We start from the raw sequence: 26,931 nt of genomic DNA, 5'->3' as shown, positions 1-26,931 counted from the left end.
ACATTTTAAATTGCGGTGGGACTGGGGTTTGAACTCAGGTTTTCGAGCTTGCAAAGCGGGCGCTTTACCGCTGGAGTCGCACCTCCTGTCCCATTTTGTTCTGGTTATTTTGGAGATTGGGGGGGGGGGTGTCTCATCCGGCCCCGGGCTGGCTTTGGATCTCTGTTCCTCCCGATCTCAGCCTCCGAGTAGCTAGGATTCCAGGCGTGAGTCACTGTCGCTGGGCTCCCATTTTTATTGAAGCCAGCCAAAACTTTAGGTTCAGGACAGGTTGGTTCACATGAATTGAAGGTAGTATGAAATGTAATAATGGACAGAAACATTGCTTGATAGTAGAAGCCTGACTTTTATTAGATTCGCTTCAGCACAAGATTTCAAGTGAAACCAGAGCTGTCTTTATCTACATTTCACTTGGGTAGTTAAAGATGCTTAAGGGTAGTTTCTCTCTTCGTGGTCGTATTCACTTTTGTTGTTTCCTTTAAGGGAAAGACAACTATATTTACATTTCTGTATTCCTTTTTTTGGGTGGGACTGGGGATTGAACTCAGGGCTTCACACTTGCAAAGCAGGTGCTCTACCGCTTGAGCCTCACCTCCAGTCCATTTTTCTCTGGTTATTTTTGGAGATGGAGTCTCTCCAACTACATTCCTGGACGGGCCTGGAACCTGGATCCTCCTGGATCTCAGCCTCCCAAGGAGCAAGGATTAAAAGCATCAGCCATGGGAGTGGGATTTCTGAACACCCTGAATGCCTGCCTGCCTGCCTTGGTCTTCCTTCCTACTAAAGGTTTTCCTTATTGTCTTTGTATAAATTTTATTCTTGATTGCCTGACTTGCCAACTCTTACAAGCTTTCTGAACTCCACCAGGTGTCACTTTTTTTTCTTTTGTGTGCTGGGCATTATACATCTTGTAATACTTGCTAAATTTCCATTTTCCTATGACTATTTGAGGAATTTATTGTCCTTACTAGAATGTAAGCTCTCTACAGAAAGTAATTTTACCTTTTAAATTTTTTAGCACGTCAGTGCAGTATCACGATATATTAGTTTCTTAATAAATTTTGATTACATGAAATTATATAATGAAATTATCAAACTCTTACAGTGCTTTGTGGAGGCAGGTGTACCTCCTGTTGTGGTATAACCTTATTTCAGGTTTTATTGAAGTTTCCTTTCTTTTTCCTATTTTAGTATCTCATTTGATCCTCGTAATAAACCTATGAGGTAGGACAGTTCTTATGTTCCTTTTTTGTAGATAAGAATACTGAATAATTTGCCCTAGATTCCACATACACCGCTACACACCCTCACTTATATTTGAAATGGTTATAGTTTGTGTCCTCAAACATGTGCCTTTTACTTGGTAGGAACGCACTCTGTTGAATGAATGACTGGCTGAATGTAGAATCAGTGGAAATAATCTCGCTGAAGTCTAATCTTCTCGTTCAGTAGGTGGCAGTATGACTCGAGAGCTCTTTTCACTTTCTGAAATGCTTGCGAATTTCTATTTCATATTAATCAACTGTGGACTGACTTCTTTCTCTCTCTCTGTCTCTCTTTTCTTTTGTGAACTTGCCAGAAATGTAACAGTAAATTGTAGACCTGTCTGGGTAACTGAGATAAGTTGAACATTGAACTGGTACATTATTAAAGTATTATTCATGGAAATGAATTTATTATTAAAGTTCAGATCCATATGAATTGGTAGCTTAATGTTAAATTTCAATCTAAAAAACGAAGTGTGTGCATGCATATATATATATATTTTTTTTTTTTTTTTCTTTTTTTGGGGGTTGTGGCACTGAACCCTTAGGGCCTAGATCATCGATGCTAGGTAATCACTCTCCCAGTCCTTGGGTTTTGTATTTTGTTTTTAAGATAGGCTCTCATTACTTTCCCTGTGCTGACCTCCTACCTTTGTCTATTTAGTAACTGGGATTAGAGACTTGTGCCCTGCCTTGTTACATATTTTAAATTATTGTTTTAAAATGTGTTTTGTTACTGCATTTGACATACAAACATGAATGACGTTAGAAGCTAAAATGTTAGTCAGCTTCTCTACCCAGATTGCCTGCCCAGGCATCTCAGAGAATCCATTTGAGATAAGCTGAGGTATATTTACAGATGAGCATTTTGGTTGAAAAGGTATCCTGGGTTAGATAGCATAGTAGACATTTGAGTTAAAATAAAGCTGAAACTGGGTCACATCAGATAGATGCTAAGAAACAAGCCCATTCCATAAGGAAAATGTCCATGTGTGAATGACTTTTTGCATACCTGTTTTTTCCCTCTGAAAGTTGGATAAGTTTTTTCTAAATGCATATGTGCTATAAAGACAATTTCAAACATGTTTCATCGTGATTAGCTCTTCTAAAGGTATTGAATGTGTACTCAAGTAAGGCATTGTACTGTAATAAACTCTTTACTTGATTTGTATTCTTTAATCTGTACAATTATCCTATGAGGTACTTACTATTATTTTCCTCCATTTTATAGGTGAAGGAGAGAGGGACACAGAGGTTAAGTAATTTGCTATAGTTTGGCTGGTGGAGACAGTGTGAACTCAGGCAGTCTGAGTCCAGTGTGCTGACTGACCCTTAAAACTTAGACATGCTGTAAACACAGGCTTTACTGCAAGAGCAGGGGGCTTAAGAAATCTTGGATCATATTTGATATGCTATGCAAGGTGAGCTGCAATGTGTCAGAACCTGTTTCTTAACCTACAAATTAAATTGCATTTAAGTATGTGTAAAACACCTAGCAAGCTACCTCATATACGGTGGGTGTTCAAGGCTCTCATTTATCTCACCTCTGTGAGGTCACAGTTATTAGAGAACCTTTAGTGGTTTGGCTGTATCTGTCATTTATGTGTTACACACAAAGACTTGTTTATGGCCATGCCACCCTGAAAAGCTTACCTCACAAAGGGATCTTTTTTGTGAGGACTTACATATTGTGGAGTTTGTTTATCCCTTCTTAAATCCAACACAGTAAATGCCTAAAATGTAGGTGCTACTAAGGAAGCAGAGGAAAATATATATGTCAGCAAATTAGTTTGATAAAGTTTGAGTGCTATGATAAAAGATATGCAAAATGGTATGGGCATACAGTAGGGGAGGACTCAGTCTGCTTGGAAAACTTAGGACATTCCACTGGGGTAGGAAACGGCACTGAGAGGAGACCTGTGTTTTGAGTCCTGGTACATATGCAGAAGTTCTACCAGGAAACGGGAAAGAGGACCCCCCCCCACCCCAGGTTGTTGGATATTAAACCCAGGGCTTTCCACTTTCCCCAGGAAGTGGGGGAGTGGGTTAGCGCTCCCCCACTGAGCTATACCTCTAGCCCCAGAAAGAGTTTTGTTTTGTTTTTTTTTAAAGACAAATATTTGTCCAAAAAATGCATGACGGAATATGTTTGAGATTGGTAATAGTTTATGGCAGGAAATTTAGGCTGGGACCAGATTATGAGTGGTTGTTCTGTGTGGAGGGTTTGGACGGAGTTCTCTGTTTGGTAAGGAGTTAGTTAAGTTTTACAACCACGGGAGGCGTGTGGTCAGAGCTACGTTTAATTAAGATACCTGTATGGACGAGAAGTGAGAATTGAGTATGAGGCCTTCCTCCATCACTTACTGGCAGTGATGTGGAACTTGAATGATAGACATTGAATAAGCATAACTAATGCCATTCATAGTCTATGTGGTTTAAGACCAGAAGACCATAGTATATGTCATCTTCTGAGACTAGGCTTAGCTGGGAGGGTTTGAAATTGCATGGTTTAAGAAAAAGAAAGAGGGGCTAGGGACACTATCTCAGGGGCAGAAAGTTTGCCCAGCATAAGCAACACCCAGATCTCCCCAGCACTGAAGGAAAAACAACAGGGAGGAGTCTAGCCTGCATTTGAATTCCAGCACCGGGATCTGGTCCTGAGTGGAAAACACAATCACCAACTAGGATTAAAAGAACTTTTAAAATTCTTGATAGTTTGTCAGACCATACATCAGAAAAACCAGCTCATGTTATATGTTCTATTCAGTTTCTGTTGAATTACTTTCATTGATTACGTTTTCCTAAAAATTTTTAATCAGTTTTGAATTCTAGGAAAGAAAATCATTTTGAGGCATCTTACCTTTCAGGATTGTCCTCAGGCAAAATTAGATAGGTAAATATGTTGGTGCTAGGTGTTTTACCCAGGGCCTTGCTTAGGTTAAACATGCGCTCCACCACTGCACTCAACCTCCCACACCGTTCTTGATTACCCAGTAACACACTCGTTAGAACTTTGTTCATGTTCATGTTGTGCTTGGGGAACAGCATTGTCTGGTAAGACAATTGCTGTGCTTGGCTTTCTACATGATAGCTATGTTTCATATGGCATGTCATGACACATGGTATATTTGAATCTGGGCAATAAATTATGTTTAAAGGAACCAACTTGAAATATTCTCGTATGTACAGAAAACTTTTTTTCCCCCAGTTTGGGAAGTTTTTGTAGCTTATAAACTTTATATTTGATTATGTGCTATTGATATTTCAGGTTATAAAAACAAAGATACTAATGAAAATAGAGACAACCTGTTCTTTTGCCTTTCGTGTTCTTTAAAATAGCAACGGGAGAGCTGAGGGCATGGCTCAAGTGGTAGAGTGCCTGCCTAGTAAGCATGAGGCCCTGAGTTCAAACGTCAGGACTACCAAAAAAGGTTGTCTAAAATAAGCAGTAATAGAAATATTTCATAACACTGGTGAAGTCCTTTCCTTCTCTATGTAAATGTTATTATCAATTTGTGAGCAAGGTGTTTTCAGTTTTTTTTTTTCTTCAGTGGACTGGAGTTTGAACTCTGGGCTTCCCACTTGCGAAGCAGACACTCAACTGCTTTTGACGCACACCTGCAGGCCATTTTGCTCCAGTTATTTTTGGAGATGGGGTCTTAAACCGCAGTCCTTCCAATCTCAGCCTTCCAAGTAGCTAGGATTACAGGCGTGAGCCACCATTGCCTGGCAAGAGGGAATTCTGCATGCAAGAATTACTCCATGACTTTTGAGTATAACCCAGTTTTCCTGACAACTAATTCTTTTAAGTACTGAAGCTTAATTTTATTATTTACTTCCTGGTGCTAAAAATTGAACCTAGGGCCTTATGCATTCTAAGCACCTCCACTGATCTAAATTTGCAGCTCCCTGAAACTTAATTGTAACCAGTCTCCAAAACATTAAATGCCTTCTGCTTAGGGAGACAGAATAGAGAGCTATGATTTTTCTTTTTTAACTACAGACTTAGATACTTGCGCTAATTTTCTGTGACTGCTGTAACAAATTGCAGCAGGTTTAAAAGTACAGCAGTTCTCTTACGGTCCTGTGGGCCAGAAATCCAACATCACAGTCTGCAGGACCTTGCGCCCTCCGGTGGTTCTGGGAAGCATCCATTCCTCAACTCTTCCTGCTGCGAGTGGTGCCAGCATTCTTTGAACCTTGCTAGCATTGGTATTAAGCCAGAGGTAAAGTTGGAGTTCTCTGTTCTTATCTCACAAGCTGAAGAATGAAAGCAGGAGAGCTGTTGAGATGGAAAAGTGTAAAGTGGGAGAATAGAGCCCCTAGTGTTGGGGGAGGGGGGCAAGAGAGAGTGAAGAAAGGCAGAAACTCCCAGGGAATGGGAGTCCCAGAAAGACTGAGCCATGGCAGCTTCGTGTAAAAGTTTTTATGCAGTTTTTTGGCACACTTTTGGGGAAGACCTTGTAAGCCCCTGGATACAGCTTTCTGATGGGTGAGCCCTGATTTTCTTTTAGGGTTTGACACACTTTTTTCCCTTCCCTCTTAACTGTCTCTATCTTTGTCCCTATCCTGGGCCTACTCACTTAAAGTTTAATCCACTCTAAGAGTAATTTACATCTTAAACATTACCTAGGTCTGGGGCCTAGAGTTTACTCAGGTGAATTTCTCTCATTTAACAAAGACCAAGGCCCAAACCTAGAAGCTGGATAGTGCAGTGGTTAGGAACTTCAGAGATTGTCTATCAGTTAGAGCGGAACTGGTAGTTTTATAGGCAGCCTCTCTCTCATTTAACAAGACAGTGACCCAAACCTAGGACTCCCAGGTGCCAAGTAAACTCAAAGTTTTTAATAAACATTCCAACCTTAAAGTCTAACCTGTCCTTCTGTCCCTTGAGGTGGTGCACACTCAGTCTGTATTACTTTACCTAATAAACCTTAGTATTACTTTTTTATAATCTTTGTATCTTGCTTGAATTCTTCTCCTGCTGGACAAAAGAACCATGGTATTTATCAGCACTGTTTTTCAGGTCACTTTCTGATTTTAATCGCTCCTTTATGGCCCCCAATCCTAACTACCTGAGATCAAACCAGCTCCTAACCCAGTTGGCCTTAAACTCATTGTCCTCCTGCCTTAGCCTCCCAAGTAACTGAGATTCCATGCATGCACTACCATGCCCTGCTGTTTTCTTTTAAAAATCTTGTTTTAGCTTTATTGAGGTACAATTGATAAGTAAAAATCATATAATATATAAGGTACACAATGTAATGATTTGGTGTATGTGTGTGTATGTATGTATACACACACATATATATGTATGTATATACACATTGTGAAATTGCCTCAGTCAATTAGCATCCATCACAGCATACGTTTTTCACTTGTGTGTGTGAATGGAGGGGTGAGGAGTCTTGAGATCTACTCGCTTAGCAGATTCGGAGTAAACCATACAACATCATTGACTGCGCATACATTTCTGTGTAGCCTCTGTCCGTCTCTTAGAAGAACGCTTGTGCTGGTGTTTAGGGTCCCCTCAGACAACCCGGACAGTCTTCCACCTCCATGTACTTCATTTTACCTGTGGTTTGAACACAGAGGAGGTCGTCTTTTCCACATAAGGTGATACATGTTGCAGTGGTCAGGACCTGGCGTGGGTGGGGGGAGGCCTTACTGAGCCTTCTGTAATTCTTACCTGTATTTTGATTTACTAGGATAATAGACATCATAAAAATGGGTAGAGTATTAGGATCTGAGAGCCTGTAAGCTCAGTTTGCCTCTCGTTTCTGCTAACCGTAAGATCAGACTTTGCATCTGGCTTCAGAAATGTCCAGTGTACTGCCATAAGGGATGTGTTAGGGTGGTTGGTGGGAGACTTCTCACTCTCTGCCTGCAGGCCAGGCTGCTAATTCAGGGCCTCAGGTTCATTCTTTTCTTTCTTTGTGTTTCCTAGCTGACTTAGAACCATTGCTGAAAACCCTATACTTTTTGTTTTTTGTTTTTTTTTTTTGGCGGGACTGGGGTTTACACTTGGCTTCGTGCTTACAAAGCAGGTACTCTAGTGCCTGAGCCACACCTCCAGTCCATTTTGCTCTGGTTATTTTTGGGATAGGATCTCTTGAACTGTTTGTCCAGGTTGATCTCAATCTGTGATCCTCCTGATACTAGCCTCCCAAGTGGTAGGATTACATGCATGAGCCACAGGCACCTGGCTCTTGTACTCTTGTTTCCAATAAAATGTCTGTGTCAGCAGGGACTTGATTACATGATTGCAGGTGACTTCTGAATGATGAATGACCAGCGTCTCCTTTACCACTAATCTGGTCAGATTAGATCCAGAGTTGTCATTATGATTCTGTTACCTTTTGGTAACCACATTTGCTACCAATAACTCTCACGGTTAGGATTCAATTAGGAAAGATGGAATTCTTCAGTTTTATGGAGCAAGGGACTTAGAATAGGAATAAGACTTTTCAAAATTGTGGAGAAGCAGGCCAAGTAAAGGTTCAAGAAGAGGGTGTTGGAGAATTACTAGAAAGTTGCTAAGGACTAGGTGGTGTGGATGAAGAGGTAGAGTGCCTGAGTTTACACCCCACCACCACAAACAAACAAACAAACAAAATAAACAAAACTCACTAAGTAGCCCTCATGAAACACTGGTGTGGGTGGACAAGTCAGAGCTTCCAAAGAAGTCTGGGAAGCTAGCCACGTCCTGCTGCCAGAGCAAGAGCATGAAATGAAGCTGTGGGAAGTTTATGTGCAGCTGTCTTTCTGAATTCACAGTCAAGAGGTAGAGGCCTGGGCCCACTGCTGCTTGGTGGGATGGGAAGGAGGGAAGGAGGGAAGAAGAGCTGGCCAAGAGTGAGACAGTGAGCGTAAACTCAGAGAGGACTGGCTCCAACTTTACTTCTGCTCTCTAAACCTGGTGATTGTTTGGGTTTGGCCAATTATAACTCAGCACCATGCAGAGAAGGGGTTTGGGGAAAATTTGGCTAATCAAATTAGCCAACTTGATATAATATAGCACGAGGTACCATGATTTCCCTGTAATATTTTCTTTTTTTGTAGTGCTGAGGCTTGAACTCAGGGCCTTCACCTTGAGCCACTCCACCACCCCTATTTTTATGAAGGGGTTTTGAGATAGGTCTCGAGACCTATTTGCCCAGGCTGGCTCTGAACCGTGATTCTCCTGGTCTCTGCCTCCTGAGTAGCTGGGATTACATGGTGAGCCACGGTGCCCGGCTCTTGTAATTTCTGTCACACCCTATGTTTTATTTTTCTGTCTTGGCAGTTTATTCACTACACTAGTTTGTTCGTCCTCCCTCCCTCCCTCCCTCTTTCTCTCTCTCTTTCCTGTTTCTTGAATTGTTTGCAGGATGTCCTTCCATGTTGGAGAATAAGGTCCATGAAGAAAAAGACTGTCTTGTTTCTTACCATGCACCAGTATGGAGTGTCTTAAGCATTTAAGCCTGGCTGCCTCTGGAGAGCTGTGTGGTGTAGAATTGTTTGCTTTTCCAGTCGCCTTAGTCCTGAATCTGTCAAAATGGGTAGTGCCTGTTGGCCCTGCATGAGTTTGTGTGTGCAATGCTAGGTTTGAATTCATAGCCTCATGCTTGCTAGGTAACCACTATACCACTTTAGCCACACACCCAGTCCTTTTTGCTTTAGCTTATTTTTCAGATAGGGTCTTCAGTTTTTGTTTTTGTTTTTTTGCCAAAAGCCGGTCTCAGACCATGCTCTTCCTATCTATACCTTCTGAATAGCTGGGATTACAGGAGTGGGGCCAGCTTGTTGGTTGAGATGGGGTTCTCAGTAACTTTTTTGCCTGGCTGGTTTGATCCGAGATCCTCCTAATCTCTTTCTCATGAGTAGCTGGGATTACAGATGTACACTACCATACCTACCCCCACCTGGCTTTTACATTAGTCTCCAGCTTATAAATCCTGTCTTTGGTGATGGGAAATGACCATAGCAGAAAATGAGCAGAATATCACATAGGAAGGTGGGAAGGAGTACATCGTCACATGGCATCAGCATTCGAAAGGGATCTTAGAGCTGTACATACTAGGTCAGCTTGTTTCTTAAATCACTAACGGATGTAGAGTACAATAATACCAAACAGTTTTTTAATCTAAAAACTGGAATGCAAATAGGTTTTATATTTGTATAGTTGAACTATTTGAATACTTTTGATTTTACTTGGATGTAGTAATGGAAATTCTGCAGTCTGTGAAAAAACACGTTAAAAATTGAGAGCACAGTAGCTTGCACACGGTTCATGTTGACTTATGTAACAAGAAACCTTGAGGAAGAAAAGAAAGAAAGAACAGTGAAGCATTGTTCACTGAGAATGTAATAATGCAATTGGAACTGGGAGGCAGCAGGGCCTGGGATGGGGCGCAGCTGTAGAGCCCCTGGGTTCCACCTCCAGTACTGCAAAAACAAGCCAAAAAACCAGTGTCATTGAGCAAGATTTTGCTTTTTTTTTTGGCAGTACTGTTGCTTGAATTTAGGGCTTCATGCTTGCTGGGCAGGCACTATACTACTTGAGCAACTCTACCAGTTCTGTTTTCCGTTGGGTATTGTTGAAGATGGGGCTTCTCAAACTATTTGCCCAGGTTGGCTTGGAACCGTGATCCTCCTGATCGCTGCCTCCTAAGTGGCTAGGATCACAGGAGTGAGCCACTGGCACCCGGTTAAGATTTTGCTTTTCTCAAGCGCTTAGGAGTGAACTAGTTTAGTGTAAGTTATTATTTCTATTATAGAATCAAAATTGGTTATATCAATAGCGTGAATTACTTTCTCATTTCTTTTACTTATATAAAAATGTTTTATTTTTGTATTTTTTACAAGATATTATGTATTTTAAGAATGAGTATCATTACTTTTTTTAGTACTAGGTTTACTTCTGAGGTAGTTGGAAAAGAACTTTATAAATTCCAGTATCAGAAATAAAATCAGTTATGGTGAATTTTGTCATTAATTAGCGTAATACGTGTTCTAGGTTTTAATGTTTTGGCATCACGGAAGATAATGAAGAAAAATTGCAACTGAGCTTATCATTTCTGTTTGTATTTCCTTGGAAAAAAACCTGAGCAGGCTTTGTTTTACCCTGTAGTTGTTTCTGAACTTCTGTTTGCTTAGCATTTATGACTTGGTTTTTTTTGATTTTCTTTTGACACAGAATTTTGCTGTGTAGTCAAGATTAACCTTGAACATGTGATGTAACCTCGGCTGGCTTGTGTTTTTGTACAGACTCGTGACACCATTAACACCTAGTAGACTGCTGGTACTAATGGAGTATATTTCAGAGTTAGTGTCTCGAGAAATGCAAATACGAGTTACTCTCAAAATAGTGATTTAGGTATTTATTTTAACCTTTTGTTTTTACAATCAGAGGAAATTCTATTCACATAGCGTATCTTAGTAGCTTTTAAAATGTATATGAGTTTCACTTTTTTTTGGTGGTACTGGGGTTTGAACTCAGGGCATTACGTTTGCTAGGCAGGCGCTCTACCACTTGAGCAACTCTGCCAGCCCCTGTATATGAGTTTTGTTAAAGTTTTTATTTTATTTTATTTTTTTGAGATAGTAACTTGCTGTATAGTCCAGGCTGGCCTTGAACTCAAGATCCTCCTGTCTCAGCCTCCCTGAGTGCTGGGATTACAGGTTTATACTGCCATGCCTGACTTTATTACAGTTTTAAACATTTAATTTTTTTAGTTTTGATGGCTGGAGACTTATAGCAGCCAAACACAGAGTCTTTTCAGTAGACTGATAGGCTTCATGCACAGACCTAAAGATTGTACTGACTGTGCATCAGTAGGCCACTGGAAGTAAGTCTAGCCATACTCATTTTCACATTTTTCCACAAGGATGTGTTCTGTTGAAAAGATGAACAGAGATAGATAGTATGTGATGGTTTTGAATATTTCAGAGCTTAGTGTGAATCTGTAATGCAATTAATGGTAGCATATACAAACTAACTTCTCCATAATCCTGATTAACTTGGGGAGTTGGTAATTATTAGTATGCATTAATGATACATAAACATTATGTAATGTGTGGTGTATAGATATGTATATATGTACATGTGTGTGGTGTTTTTCTTTGTTGGTTTTGTTTTATTTTTGTGATGCTGGGGATCAAACCCAGGGCCTCAAGCATGCTAAGCAAGGGTTCTACCATTGACCTATACCACCAGTAGGTCATATTTTTTTGGGAAACATTTAAAGCAGCTTAGAATTAGCTGACAAGGCAAGGATCTTGGGAACTACTTTGATGAAAATGAGGCACATATAATTAGCATATTAAATATATTTATATTATAGATTCTAAACCAGGTGCTGGAGGCTCATGCCTGTAATCCTAGTTACTTGGGAGGCTGAGATTGGGAGGATCATGGTTTGAAGCCAGACCAAGCAAATAGTTTGAAAGACCCTATCTTGAAAACAGGACTGGTAGAGTGGCTCCGCAGTAAGAGCGCCTGGCTAGCAAGTGTGAGGCCCTGAGTTCAAGCCCCACTGCCAAAAAAAAAAAAAAGTAAAAATAAAAAAGAATAAAAGTAGTCTAGAATTATATATTCCAAACTAGTGATAATACATTCTTCTGGGAAGGGAGGGTCAAAGAATAAGAGTTGGAGTTGTGGATTAAAGCACTTTGACATTGGTTGTCATCTTTTATTGCTTAAAAAAGGAAAGATAAACATATGATATGATTGATCCTTGTTAATTTTCTGTAGTGAAATTATGGATGTACGTCATATTTTTGGTACCTTATTGTATTGTAATTCATTTTTCCCCTCAACAAAAAATGTATTTTAGGAAAATGTGGATCCAGTCTAGGGCTGGATGCACGCTAGGCAGGAGGACTTTATTTTCTGTTTAACTGAAGTGAGAAAGCCCCAGAGTTGCCGAAATTGTTCTGGCAAGAATATGACATAGTTTAGGTACTTTATTCTCCTTGTGCTGCTAAGGTCTTGGGGCTTTAGGAATTTCCAAAAAACTGAACAGAACATTATTAACAAAAACCATACCAAAGTGTCATTGAATGTCTTTGGGTAGTTCAAAATTTTATTAATGTAACTTTATTGTAATTTCTCATGAAAAAACTACTTTTAAAGTAAAGTATAAAAGCTATCGTGGAGAACAGAACACCCAAAGAAAACCCATCAGAAAGAAGTCATATTTTCCTAGTAATTAGGAAGAGTGCATTTTTAAATTCTGAGTTGTTAAGGTAAAAGTGGGAGTCTAAGCATCACCCCACTCTCAATGGATCTGAAAGCCCCAGATGGGGTAGGGCGCTTAGTAATCAGACTCCTTAAAGGAACGCAGTCAGTAATCTTTTGACTATTTGTTGGTAGTTGTAGTGCTAACTATTAAATCTGGGTCTTGCACAGGCTAGGCAAGAACTCTTCCTCTTGAGTTATACTCCCAGCCTGATGACTGTTTTTATAGTAAATCATAAATCATAAGATTTATGATAGCAAATCAAATGAGGCTACATATGTAAAAGAACCCAGCACCATTTCTTCTTGACTATTTTTCTGAAACAAAGAATAATCTGGAAATTGGATAATTGGCAACACCTGAAAAACGAGCCTTAGGTTCTATAGGAAAAAAAAAACATAGCAGGGAGTGAAATTTAATCTTTTTATTTATTTTCTTTCTTATTTGAGACAGGGTCTCACTGTGTAGCCCAGGCTATCCTGGAATTTGGGAACTTCCTGCCTCATCCTCCTGAGGGCTGGATTATGAGTATGTACCACTATGCCTGCTTGAAATTAAATCTTACACTGAAATTATTTTAAGTTTATTTTCAGTTTTGATGGGAAAATATTTGACATTCAAATAAAGAAGTAATTTTAAACTTTATAAATTATAGAAACAGACTATAATTTTTGTTTTGGTCAATTTGTATTTAATGATTTGTTGTGCTTTTTTTGTGTTAAGTAACTAAACGTAATACTTAGTTTTATGTATATTGTGTTCCAAAACCAAACTATGTATTTGTATAATGTTTCAAATACTGGTATTTTGATGATTTTCATTTTGAATTTATTCTGCTTTTTGGCAGAATAATAAGTTGTAATTCTTTGTAAGTAATATGATACACATCATTTATTTGTATGCATTTTCCAACTTGTTAAAAATACATTGTAAGACACAAAAAGCTCCAGTAAGTCCTGCACTATCCTTGAGTGTGCATGGGTGTCATGTATGTTTGGAGATGGAACAGAAAATTGTGAAAGTACACCTTGGCTTACAATCTAACCTTTAGATTTTCATTTGCAAAGAACTTAGAACATTGCCTTTAAAACAGGTACATTATGATCTTGGTAGCACAGAAAAAACAAAAGACTTCCTTGACCAGAGTTGAAACTGTGGCTTGACATTTTCCAGCAGAATTAAGCACCTGTGCCAAAAGTAGTTGTTGGTAACGTGCGCCCTCTATCTAGAGGTAAGGGCACCAGGATGTCCTGGGATTTACAGGAATGTACTATGAGCCAGGGAAGCTGATATTTCCCGGCATGAGCTTTATTTCTAGTTACGAGGCATGTGATCTGCAGCTAGCCATCTAACTTCGCTGTTCACTGTTCTCCTCACTTTTAAAATGAGGAGGTTAAATTAGATGATTGCTGAGGCATGCTCCACCTCTAAATGTGGTGATTTTATTTCACATTAGGATTCTTTTGCTATTGTAGGTCTCCAGAAGAGAGATGGTTAATAAAGAAGTCTGTTTTTTCTTTCCTATGGGTGTTTAATTTTTGTCTCTGAAATGCAAGTGAAATGCTTAAGATGATTTTCCAATAATATATGTATATATACATATATATATTTATATTTGTATGTGTGTTTTTTTTTTTTTTTGCAGTACTGGCATTTGAGCTCAGGGCTTACACCTTGGGCCACTTTAGCAACACTTTTTTTGTGATGGGTTTTCTTTTTGGGATAGGGTCTTGGGAACTGTTTGCTCAGGCTGGCTTCAAACCACAATTCTCCAGCTTTCTCCCCCTTGAGTAACTAGGATTACAGGTGTGAGCCACTGGCACCTGACTATTTGTGTGTATTTAGTTGTGAACTTGAATATTTTACCATTAAAAAATCATCCTTATATTTATAGTGTGACATTGATTGTTGCTTGTGCTTGGGGCATATTCAGTCAAGGGGGGGACTTGCCAAATTTCATAAGCTGAACTTTTGCCTTCGAGAGTAGTTTCTCTGTAACCATGGTACTTGGGTCAATGCAGGCACTAAATAATGATTGTTTAATTTGTTTAAACAAGTTATATAACATTACAGCAATTAGGACAAATGACCATATCTCTAGAACCATAAATGGTAGCTTGACTGAGAGTTCTAATGAGATACACTATAAACATAGTTCACATTTAAAGAATTTGCCGTGGAAGATGGAATCACGGAAAAGATAGTTGGGGTGAAGAACACAGTGACAGAATGTCCTTGGCATTAGTCCAGAGCCATGAGAGCCAGACCAGAGCTAGGAGGAAAGCCTGGTGAGGAATGCTGCTATTTAGCATGCCCTCAAGCTTTAATTATTAAAGTCAACTTTATGGGGCTGGGGGCGGGGTTCAGGTGTCAGTGTGTCTGCCTAGCAAATGCAAGACCCTGAGTTCACACCCGAGTACCAAGAAAAAACAAAGACAAGTATAAAATCTACTTTATTGAGTTTTAATTTGTATGCAATAAAATACCCCATTTTAAGTCATATAGGCACTACACAGAATATTTCCTTCACCATCAAAAATTCCTTGCTGTGCCTTGCAGTCAGCCCTCAACCCCAGCACTTGCTGTGAGCAACCTTGACTTTGTATCTCTTACTATAGATTAGTGTTGCTGTTTCTGAAATTTTATCTAAATGGAATTATAAAGCATATACTTTTCTGTCTTAATTTTTGACATTTTTGGTATTTTAGTGTGTATTGGCGTTTTGTTCTTTTTTAATTGGTGAGTAGTCCACCATTGTCTGGATATGCCACAGTATTGTCCATAATGGATCTACCAACAGACTTTTAAGTCATTTCATTTCCAGCTGTTACCATAAAGCTCTATGAATGTTCACGTACAATTGTTTGTGTGGACAGATCTTTTCAAATTTTTTGACTACATCTAAGAAGAATTGCCAGAGCAAATGAAAAGATTATGTTGTTGCTGTTTTAAAAAAGTAACTAGCAACTTTTTTTGCGGGGTCTTGGGGGAGCAGTGCTAGGGTTTGAATTTAGGGCTTTGTGCTTGAAAGGAAGGCGCTTGTACCACTTGCAGTAACTAGCAACTTTTCAAAGTGGTTGTACCACTTTACATTCCCATTAGCAACTTAAGAGTTCTGTTTGCTCTAAATCTTCTCTAATACTTACTTGGTAGCCATCAGCTTTTTCAAGTTAGTTATTCTAGAGCCAGGCGTGGTGCCTCTGGTTTGTAATCCCAGTTGGGTATTTTTGAGATAGGGTCTTACAAACTGTTTGCCCAGGGTGGCTTCGAATCCTGATTCTCTTGGTCTATGCCTCCCGAGTAGCTAGGATTACAGGTGTGAGCCACTGGTGCCCAGCAAGGTTCAGTTGAAAAAAAAAAAACCAAAAATACATCACATTGTTCCAGAACTATTTGTCAAAAAGACTGTTATTTTGTTTGCTACTTTTGTCAGAAGCCATCTGGCCATAGCACAGGTCTGTGATCCCAGCATTTTGGAGGCTGAGGCAGGAGGATCATGAGTTTGAGACTGGCCTGGGCTACACAGGAAGACCCTGCTTCAAAAACAAACCAACAGCCCTCACACCTATAATCCTAGCTACAGGATGAGATCAGGAGGATCGAGGTTCAGAGCCAGCCTGGGGGAAATGTCCAAGAGAATTTATCTCAAAAAAACCTCTCTCTCTCTCTCTCTCTCTCTCTCTCTCACACACACACACACACACACACACACACACACACACACACACACACACACAGGGCTGGTGGAGTGGCTCAAGGTGAAGGCCCTGAATTCAAGCCCCACCGTACTGCCAAAAAAACCCCTAAAAATTCATACAATGAAAAGTCATCTGACCACATACATATGGTGTAATAGACTGAATATTCTTGCCCTCTCCTCCAAATTCATATGTTGAAATTCTAACCAATGAGATGATATTTGGAAGTATGGCCTTTGTGAGATAATTAGGACATAAGAATGGTGCCCTCATGAGTGGGATAAATGCCTTTATACAACTCTGTTCATCATGTGAGTATATAATGAGTAGATAGCCATTTGCAAACCTAGCAAAGAGACCACACCAGCACCTGGTCATGCTGGCATTGTGATCTTGGGCTTTCGGCTTACAGAACTCTGACGAGATCAGGTGCATTCAGGGTGGTATGGCCATAGACTGGAGCTCTGAGAAATAAATTTCTGTTGTTTGTTAGTCACCCAGTACAAGGTACTTACAGTAGTTGCACCAAGTAGGATCTGTGAGTTTAATTCTGGACTGTATTCTATTCCACTGACCTTTACTTTTGTCCTTACGTCAGTATCAGGCTTTTCATAGCCTTACAGTAGGTCTGGAAGCTCAGCACTTTCTCTCCTTCTTAACGTCAGCTCTCATGAGATTTAGTGGCACATACCTGCAGTTCCAGATACTTAGGAGGCTGAGGTGGGAGGATCACTTGAGCTCATGAGTTTGAGATGAGCTTGCGCAGCAAGATCCTGTCTCAAAACCAAAAAATAAAATGAGCTTTTTAGGTTTTTTTTTTTTTTTTTTTTTTTTTTGGTGGTACTGGGGCTTGAACTCAGGCCTTCACCTTGAGCCACTCCACCAGCCCATATTTGTGAAGGGTTTTTTCAAGATAGGGTCTCACAGACCATTTGCCTAGGCTGGCCTTGAACTGCAATCCTCCTGATCTCTGCCTTTTGAGTAGCTAGGATTGCAGGCGTGAGCCACTGGCACCCAGACAGCTTTCTAGTTTCTATCAGAAAAAAGCTATAGGGATTTTGTTTGGGATTGAATTCAATCTTTAGATCCACATGAGGTAAAGGATGTATGTGATGTTGGTTGGGAAAGCCATTGGCCAACCACATACTCTGCTTTAAGTCTTTCCTTAAAGAAAGGTCTGGATGGAGCCATCTCCATGTCTACCAGTTATGGTGGCTGATAGCATTGTTCAGATCCTCTGTATCCTTATCAGTATGTTTACTTGTTTATTTTTATCTATCTGTGCTGTTTATTGAGAAAAGTAGGTTTAAAATCTCTAGCTATGATTGGATTTACTTTTCTGTTTTTGTTTTATATTATGAAGCTATGTTATTAGACACATATACATTTATAGTGGTTATAAATTCTTGAAGTATTGACCCTTTTATCATTATGAAATACCCTTTGATACCAGAAATAATTCTTATGTAATCTGTTCTGCCTGGTATTAATATAGTCACTCCAATTTTTTTCCTATTTTTCTTATGGTATCTTTTTCGTTCTTCTCCCCTCGTTCTCTCCCTTACTCCTTCCTTCCTCCCATCCCTCCCTTCTTCTCTCCTTCCTTTCTCTCTCTCTCCCCTCTCTACTTTCTTCTTTTCTTCCTTCCCTCCCTTCCTTCTTCCTTCTTGTATTGAGGTTGACTCTGGCTGTGTTGACCAGGTTTGTCTTGAACTCCTGGGCTCAACTCATCCTCCTGCCTCAGCCTCCCAAATAGCTTGAACTACTGTCTCAGTTTAGTCTGTTTACTTTTCTACCCATGTGAGTCTTTATATTTGAGTTAGTCTCTTGGTACTAGGATTGTAACTCAGTGCTAGACTGTAAGTCTAGCATGCAAGAGGCATGAATTCCAGTACCATCAAAATAAGTAAATAAAAAATAAAGTGAGTCTCTTGGAGTAATACTGATAATTATTTTAGGTAAAATATAAATGCTTTGCATTTGTGTAAAGGGTATAAGAGAACTGCTGTATTACTTATTTCATCCTCTGGGAGTCTAAAATTAGTTCAAGAGTGCTTATAATTGCTTGTTGCTGCATTTTTATGATAGCTTCTCTGAAATTCTTAGTAATTCTACCATCTGGGTCATTTCTGTATTGTTATCTGCTGATTGCTGTTATACATTCAAGTTGAGATTTTTATTGTTTTTTTGGTGTGAGATACTCATTTTGGGCTGTATCCCGGACACTTTGAGTATTTGAGACCCTGGTTCCACTGGGGAGGAGGAAGGGCACTGCCTGTGCAGGTGCTCACACTGTATAGGGCATAACTAGTCAACTGCACTCTGCTCCATATTCTCTGTCCCTGCACACTGTTGGGAGGGGGAAGGGTTGCCACCTTTCCTGTCCTTGGTTCAGGGTAGAGACGGCAAACAAGGCCGTGTCCCACAGATTACAGTCATCCTTTGGAAGAGTTCTGCTCCGTAGGACTGCTGCCCTTATTCTTTTGGTTAGAGAAAGTAGGGCTCTATTTGCTGTGATTGCTCTGCACTTGTTGGCAGTTGCAGGCTGTGAGCTACCTTAGCACCCCGTGTGGAATGTACAGGTGGCAAAAAAATAAATAAAAATAAAGGATTTCATTGCTGGGTGTCTCTGGAAACCCATAGTCTCTAGCCAGTTTGCCTGTTTCTTCACCTTCCAGAGCCTTCTGGTGGTTACTTTCTGTGTGTGGTCCAATTAGAAGGAAGAATAGAATGCTTAGTCCATCCATCTGGAACCAGATGTCTTTGATTGGATATTAGTTTCTGGATTTTGTAATTTTATTTATTTCCCTGTTTGTTTTGTTTTTCAGGCAAATGAAGATAAAACAATGTCTGCCAACCTAAAATACCTTTCCTTGGGGATTTTGGTCTTTCAGACTACCAGTTTGGTCCTAACCATGCGTTACTCTAGGACTTTAAAAGAGGAGGGTCCTCGTTATCTGTCTTCCACAGCAGTGGTTGTGGCTGAGCTTTTGAAGATAATGGCCTGCATCTTGTTAGTCTACAGAGACAGTAGTAGGTATCTAGGGGTTTTGTTTTTTTAATTATTGTAAGTAATTTAATTTATAGATATGTAAATATAATAGGAACTATACATTTGAATTCTTGCATTATTTAATTGCCCTAGTATTAAGAACATTTCAATATTTTAAAATTTTATTAAGACAGTTTTAGTATTCTGACAATGCCATTTTATTCTAATCTATATCATGATTTATCTCTGATCAAAGCCAAGCATAAATCATAGTTTCTTGCATTTACAGTGTAATAATTTGAGATTAAGAGTAAATTCTGTGACTGTTAGAACTTTGGAGTGGGGGGGTCCATAATAATTTTTTACTAAAGACTTATTTGCTACATCGATTAATCTAGTAGTGACTCATTTGATACAGGTTTTTAAAAGTTTCATAGAGATGTAATTCATGAACCATCCAACCTACACATTTTTGTTGCTCTCTTTGGTGCTAGAAAAAGAAGCCAAGCACATGCTGTACCTTGAGGTGCATCCCTACCCCTACTCACCCTCTTAAAAACATGTATGCATCCCTGTCAGTTTTGCAGCTCGATGATTCTAGAGTACGTCATTATCTTGGGTTTTGAGACAAGGTCTTTCTGTGTAGCCCAGGGAGCCTGGAACTTGTGATCCTTCTGGCTCAGCCTTCTCAGTTTGTGCAACCATACCTGGCTTTAAGTTTTTTAAAACTGTAGCAATGCATATATACAAAACTCAAAATTTGTCATTTTAATGATGTTTTGTATACAAGTTTTTGACATTAATTATGTTTGTGTTGTTGTATAAGTACCACCGTTTCCAAAACTTTTTCATCTCCCCAAACAGAAACTCTGTAATTATTCACCTCTACCTCCAGCCCCCAGTCACTCATAGTTTACTTTCTCTGTGATGTTGCTTATTTTAGATATATAAGTGCAGTCATTTACCTGTTGTCCTTTTATGTCTGGCTCATTGCATTTAGTGTAATGTTTTCAAGGTTTATCCATGGTAGAGTATCTATCAGACTTTATTTCTTTTTATTGATAAAAACTTCAGTGTACAAATGTGTTCCATTTTGTTTCCTTGTTCATGTGTTGTGGGTTCTTAGGTTGTTCCCTCCTTTTGGCAGTTGTGAGTGGCGCTGGAGTGAGCAATGAACAGTGCTGAAGTGGTTACACAAGAACTTGAGTCTCTGCCTGCGTTTCTTCTGTGTGTGTTCAGGGTGGAATTGCTGGGTCATCTGCTAACTGTCAACTTTTCCATAGCAGCTGCAGAGCCCAGCAGAAAGAAAATCATGAAAGTAGAACAGGAAATTGACAAGTGTGCTGCTGAGATCCAGATGAATGGAAGTACCCACTGCATTTAACATGGCAGAGCCAAAGATAGCTTAACCCGAGCAGTTGCATTGTGGCGCTGAAGCACAAATAGACATGCTGTGCACAAAAATAAATTCCAAGTCGATAGAAGATTGGCATTTAAAAACAACTGTGGCATTGCTACTATGAATGATTTCAAACTCAATTTTCAAAGCAAAATATGCTACAAAGGGAAAGATAGGTAATTTTGTGGGATATATTAAAATGAAAAATACCAATGTCAAAGCAAGTGAGCAGACAAGCCACATTTTGAGAGAGGATATTTTATCACATATAACCATCAATAACTGGTCTTCAGAGTTCCGAAGAGCTCCTACATCTCAGTAAGGAGAAGTCAGAAGTCAACAGGAAAGGTGGCAGCTCCCAGCAGAGCAGGCCTGGCTGGCTAATCCCTCCATGAGAGGATGCTAAGGGCCAGGTGAGCTCGGTGGTGGGGGAAACCCACCCAGCACATCAGGCTCACCAGCAGCCCGGGAATCACAGCCACCAAGGCACATTTTACAGGCTCAGGTCGACAAAAAGTAAAAAGTCTCAACAATACCAGTAATTGGCATGGAATTTGGTAGAACGAAGCCTTTTCTAAAGCACTGGTGAAAAAAAAATGTGATAGCATTAATTGTTTAAAATTTCAATTTAAAATTACAAAATAAGCAAATATTTTACTTTTTTTCTGATGAAACTAAGAAAAAAGTTACTTTTTGGTTAACAATTTTTTGACTTGGGGTGAGGAGAGGGTGAGAATCAGGTAGCAATCTTTAAATTTTCTTCATTTCAGAATTTTCATGATCAGAGTTTTTTTGTTTCATATTAGGAGAGAAAACCAACTACCAAGTGTCATTGTTGGTGAAGTGGTAGAGTTCTTCAGATTTTTTTTCTCTCTTGAGGGTTTGTATATGTCTTAAAGTTCTTCAGACATTTATCATTTGTTGTGGTTAGCAATATAGATTGGCCAGCTCAAAGTTCATTTCCACAATCCCTTTCCCATATTCTACCTCAAATGTGGAGGAAATAAAGGAACAGACTTGATTTTCCAGCTCTCCTGAAGCTAGGGGTAGTTATGCAACATAGTTCTAGGTCAGTCAACACAAAAGATAACCTGTAAGGTGCCAGGTGCCGATGGCTCATATCTGTACCCTAGGTACTCAGGAGGCAGAGCTCAGGATTTCGGTTCAAAGCTAGCCCCTGGCATATAGTTTGAGATACCCCCATCTCAAAAAAAAAAAAAAAAAAAACCCAAACACCAAAAAAGGGCTGGCAAGTGGCTCAAGTGGTAGAGCGCCTGCCCTGAGTTCAAACCACCAAAAAAATAGAGAAAGATACCTGTAAGGCTGTTGTTTTCCTATTCATGGATCAAAAATGTGAAGGTCAAAAGCTATCTCTTATCTTCATAGTAAGAGGAGGCCTGGGTCCCCGAGCTCTTGTAGGAGCTTTAGGTCTGGTCTCCTGCTATGTGAGACAAGTTGATCTAATGATAATTGGGCTTTCCCTTTTTGTAGCTGACCCCACTCCCTAACTGATTAACCTTCTTCCATGATTAATTTCTTCCCAGTTATAATTAGCATGGATGGTTGGTGATAAAAGGAATACACAGAATACAAATGTTTATACTGTTATTATAATAAAGGTAGCATACTTGGTTGAAAATAAATACTGTGAGCTTTTGGTTATCATAAATGTGCATGTATATGTGTGTGCATATTTGTATTTACATAATTAGTTTGGTTACATATTAGAGTAAAGGAATAGAAGGGTAATGCTCGTCTTTAATATGTTTCCTTGTAACATTTTACATTTAAGAAATTAGCACCAAAAGGTATATTTTGGACCTACAAATATCTTTACATGTAGCTTAGTTTCTTTTTTTACAGGTGAGAAAACTGAGGCCTGGAACTATAGGATTTGCAATTTATTCAGTTACTTAATTACTGATTTCCCCATTTTCATTCACTCTAGAGTGTAGTCTGAGAGCACTGAATCGAGTACTCCATGATGAAATCCTGAACAAACCTATGGAAACCCTCAAACTCGCTATTCCATCTGGGATATATACTCTTCAGAACAATTTACTCTATGTGGCACTGTCAAATCTAGATGCAGCTACTTATCAGGTACTTAAAATTCATTTGTAATAGTCCCTCTAACCAAGAAAGAGACAAGCATTAATAACATCACTGTTTTCTTTTTTAGGTCACATATCAGTTGAAAATTCTCACAACAGCATTATTTTCTGTGTCTATGCTTAGTAAGAAGCTGGGCGTGTACCAGTGGCTCTCCCTGGTAATTCTGATGACAGGAGTTGCTTTTGTACAGGTAACTAACTATTTGAGATAAGTATACCTTTGATTTTTATCACATTTCAAAAACTTGTTTATTTTGCCTGGAAAATATGGTTGTATTCTTGTTAAAGCAAAGAAATGCTGATAGATATTTTTTGAAGATTTACTTCATGCAGGATACTATATTGAAGCTGTAAATGGTACAAATAAATAAATAAAAATAAAACTTTTTTACTTAAAAAAATAAAAAATTGGGCTGCGGTGTAATGTACTTTGTGTAACATGTGCGACATACAAAAAAAAATATCTTTTTTTGAGAAGGTCTTGTTATGTAATCCAGGCTGACCTTGAAACTTCTGCTGTTCCTGCCTCTGACTCCCAAGTGCTGAGATTACAGGCGTGAGCCACCACACCCAGAGAAAAAAGAAAAGAAATGAACAATCTAGTCAGGGAATAAAATTTGTAAAATTTTATCGGCTATGTGGAACATTTGTAATTCTATCTTTCTAGTGATTCCTTACTGGTTTCCTTAATGGAATCCTCTTCCTGATACTGTGTTTTGATTGGTGTTGCTTATAGACTTGTTACTTCTCTTATTTTATGTTCTTATTTATGAGGATCTCATCCTTTTTGGAGGATTATACTGTTATTTGTCAGTATGGAGTTTGAACCCAGGGCTTTGTGTTTGCAAGGCAGGCACACTACTGCTTGAGCTATACCTTTAACCCTTTCACTCTGGTTATTTTTGAGTTAGGGCTTACAGTTTTACTTGGGCTGGCCTGGACTTCAATCCTTTATTTATTTATTTATTTTTGTGGTACTGGGGATTGAACCCAGGGTGTTGTATTTGCTGGGTACACACTTAATACTGAGCTACGTTCCCAGTCCTTGAATAAATATTTTAACGATTATTTTAAATGGGTATTATAAAACCATAACTGGCATATCAAACTCTTACTTTTTGTAGAAACTGCTTAGGATGACCTAAAGTAGTTATTAAGTTTTACAAAGTGGTGGTGCAGGCTCGTAATCCCTGCCCTATGGAGTCAGAGGCAAGGAGAGTTGAAAATTCAAGACCAGTCTTGGCTACATAGTGAGATCAAGGCCAACCTGGGCTATGTGGCAAGGCCTTGCCTCAAAAAACCAAAAACAGTTTTTTAAGAAGGTGAGATATTTTAAATTGAAATATTAAGTGATTAATAATTCAAATGGAGAATGGGTTTGACAGAAACCATGAAGATGGCCAAACAACTGAAATTTCAGGAACACTGTTTTCATGTCAAAGTGGACCTTCCATGAAACACCTTCAACCTCAGATTCATTTCTGCTTTTCAAGGTCGCATTCTGGGTTTCTATGATTAAGCTGCTTGTACATGCTATTTTGTACATTTATTTATTCTGTCTCCCGTGTATACAATGACTTGTCCCCTTTATTTGCTTGGCTAAATCTACTTGTCTTGCTTTCTTTTTTTTTTGGTGATGCTGTGGATTGAACCCAGAGCCTTATACATGCTAGGCCAGTTCTCTACTGAGTTACACCCCTACCCTTCCTTCTTTCTTCTAAAAGAGTGAATTAAGGTGTTAAATCTACAGTGTGTCTTCCATACACTCCAGGCTGAACCTTTATGCCTTCCTTTCTGCTGCAGTAGTATTTGGTACTTATATTTCCCATAGTATACATGTCAAATGTTTATGTAGATGTCTGTCTTTACTACTACAATTAGCCTTGCTAGAAAGTTACAAGAAAACAGTAGTCATGTTTTGCTTCCTTGCATTTCAAGTTCCTAATCAGCAAGATTTAAACCCAGCTTCAGTTCAGGAAACACAAACAGCATTTGATTTTACATTATTTGCTGTCAAGTGATTCTTATGCTGTGTAGGTATAGATCACTTCTAGGAAAGCTTCAGGGACAAAGTTGTATTTAAATTAGGTTTTGAAAGATAATACTTTCTTCACTATTTATATGCCAGGCACACACTTGGTGCCTGTCCTGTATTACCTTATGTAATACCTGTTTAAAGTAAATATTCTGTCTGACTTGGAGAAGAATAATTGAAGTTCCCAGACAAGTTAATTAAATTGCTCACGGTCACAAATCTTGTAGTGACAGAGCCAGAAATAAAGTTCCTTAAAACTTCTTCCACTGTTTGGGTTTCAGTTCCAGAAGCAATCTGTACTGATTATGTAAAATCAGCTGTCATTTACTTTTTCCTGATCCTGAGCTATGTCTGAATCCTGCTTATTAGGTCCTGGAAGTGCAGAGCAGTGAAACACGGATGTTGACTGCTAGTAGCTTACTTAAGTTGAGTGGTAGAGACTTATGAATGTGCGTGTTTGACATGCACACTGTGTAAACAGGTTCAGAGTCTAGGTCTTGCCACGCCAAGAAGAGGGTCTAAAAAATGCAGCTGTGCCTTAGCATCAGGCAGGGTGAGGAATGGCAGTGCTTGCTTGGAATGAAGGATGGCAGAAGATGTTGTGCAAGATGAAATGACCAAACACAAATGGGTGCCAAATTACATATGGCAGTATTGGGCTAGGAGCTCAGGCTCAACCTCTTTGAGCTGTAGGACTTCACTGCCTTTGGAAGGGACAGTGGCATAATTGGTGGTAGGGGTGTCTTGTATGTGTGCAGGGCCCAGTGGTGAGGAGAAAGCTTTCAGGAGCAGAAGGCAGTTAGCATGACAGGGAGCTAAGTGTCCAGTAAGTAACTGCTATTGGAATATCCCAGAGTGGTGATGCAGTTATTGACTTGAGGCCTGAGATGTAGCTCACTGGAAAAAGTTTGCCTAGCACACTCACACACACCCACACACACCAAATAGTTGTATAAGGGGAGAATCAAATCAATATGAGTTTGAAACTAACGAGAATAAAGGCAAGTTTTTTGGTGGCATTTTTTTTTTTTTTAAAGAAATAAAGGCATCAAGAGGGTATGTTTGGGCTCAGTGTGTGGCTCGTGCCTGTAATTCAGCTACTTGGGAGGACTGCAGTTTTAGTCCAGCACCAGGGAAGAAGACAGTGAGATTCTATCTGAAAGAATAAGTGGATGTGGTGGTTCATGCTTGTAATCCCAGCTACACAGGTGTCAGAGGGTTGCAGTCTGAGGCTGGCCTAGGCAAAAGCTTGAGACCATCTCTGAAAAACAAAGGAAAAAGGATTGGGGCTGTGGCTCAAGTGGTAAAGCTCAGTGTGGGCCCTGAGTTCAAATGACTAGTATGGCAAAATAAAAATAAATTTTAAAAAATGCGCTTGTTTTAGAGAAAGAAACATATATTTTAGTCACATTGGCTTTAGGGAAGTAGCAAGTTTCTGAATTATAGCAGTTGAAATCTTGGACTCAGTTTGGAAGATGTCAGTGCCTCTATGAATCAGCTCTGCAGCTAAGGGCTGAGTAGAAACTGTGCATACAGCTGTCAGACAGCTGCAAGCCACATGTGGCTGTTTAGACTTAGGATTTCATTTCCACAGTCACATTAACACAGTCTAGGAGTAGCCATCATCCGTATGTGCAAAGATACACATTTCTATCCTCACAAAAAAGTCTGCTGAGTAGTGCAGCCTAAAGAATGGGAGGAATGGAACAACAAAAAATGGTTTCAAGAGTCAGGGAATTGGTAATCAATATAACATTGTTGGTGCCACAGTGAGGGCAAGCTGAATAGGAAACAAACAATTTTGTTATTAAAGTTATTTAATGCATAATAGTGACGAAAAATATAGTTTCACAAGGAAAGTGGCTTTAAGAAGTCCAGCTGCTGGAGGTGTGGCTCAAGTGGTAGAACCACCTACTTAGCAAGTGTGAAGCTCTGAGTTCAAACCCTGGTACCGCCAAAAGAATAAAAGTCCAGCTAGTAGAACAGGAATCGGGAATGAACTACATGAGGAAGAAAATCACTGGGCATTGGCTGGCTGTGTCTGCTGCCTTTTAGTGAGAACCATGCCTGGTACCTTGCTTACACTTCCAACATGCTTCCTTTCTCTGGATTCAGAATTTTCCTTCATGTTCTCATGGGCTGTCCCTGGCAGTGTTTGGAGTCCCTTCCTCACAGCTTCCTTTATTATGCGTGGTCAGTGGATCTC

General features: G+C 39.4%; 1 protein-coding gene across 3 annotated transcripts in view; it reads left to right on the top strand.

Moving 5' to 3' along the window:
* The window catches only part of Slc35a3 (solute carrier family 35 member A3), a 42,458-nt gene that overhangs the window by 852 nt on the left and 14,675 nt on the right, over window positions 1-26,931 (top strand). For all 3 annotated transcript variants that reach the window (XR_012439974.1, XM_020153787.2, XM_020153790.2), the window contains exons 2-4: window positions 19,014-19,218; window positions 22,525-22,679; window positions 22,759-22,881. Coding sequence is in view for 2 of the 3 variants with exons in the window: in XM_020153787.2 (XP_020009376.2) it covers window positions 19,014-19,218; window positions 22,525-22,679; window positions 22,759-22,881 (483 nt within the window). In the remaining variant the exon portion in view is untranslated. The remainder of the gene's footprint in view (window positions 1-19,013; window positions 19,219-22,524; window positions 22,680-22,758; window positions 22,882-26,931) is intronic.

This window comes from Castor canadensis, chromosome 12 (assembly GCF_047511655.1).
Source record: "Castor canadensis chromosome 12, mCasCan1.hap1v2, whole genome shotgun sequence".
NCBI classification, from domain to species: Eukaryota; Metazoa; Chordata; class Mammalia; order Rodentia; family Castoridae; genus Castor; species Castor canadensis.
The sequence above is the reverse complement of the archived record's forward strand: the minus strand, read 5'-3'. Positions and strand labels throughout refer to the sequence as shown.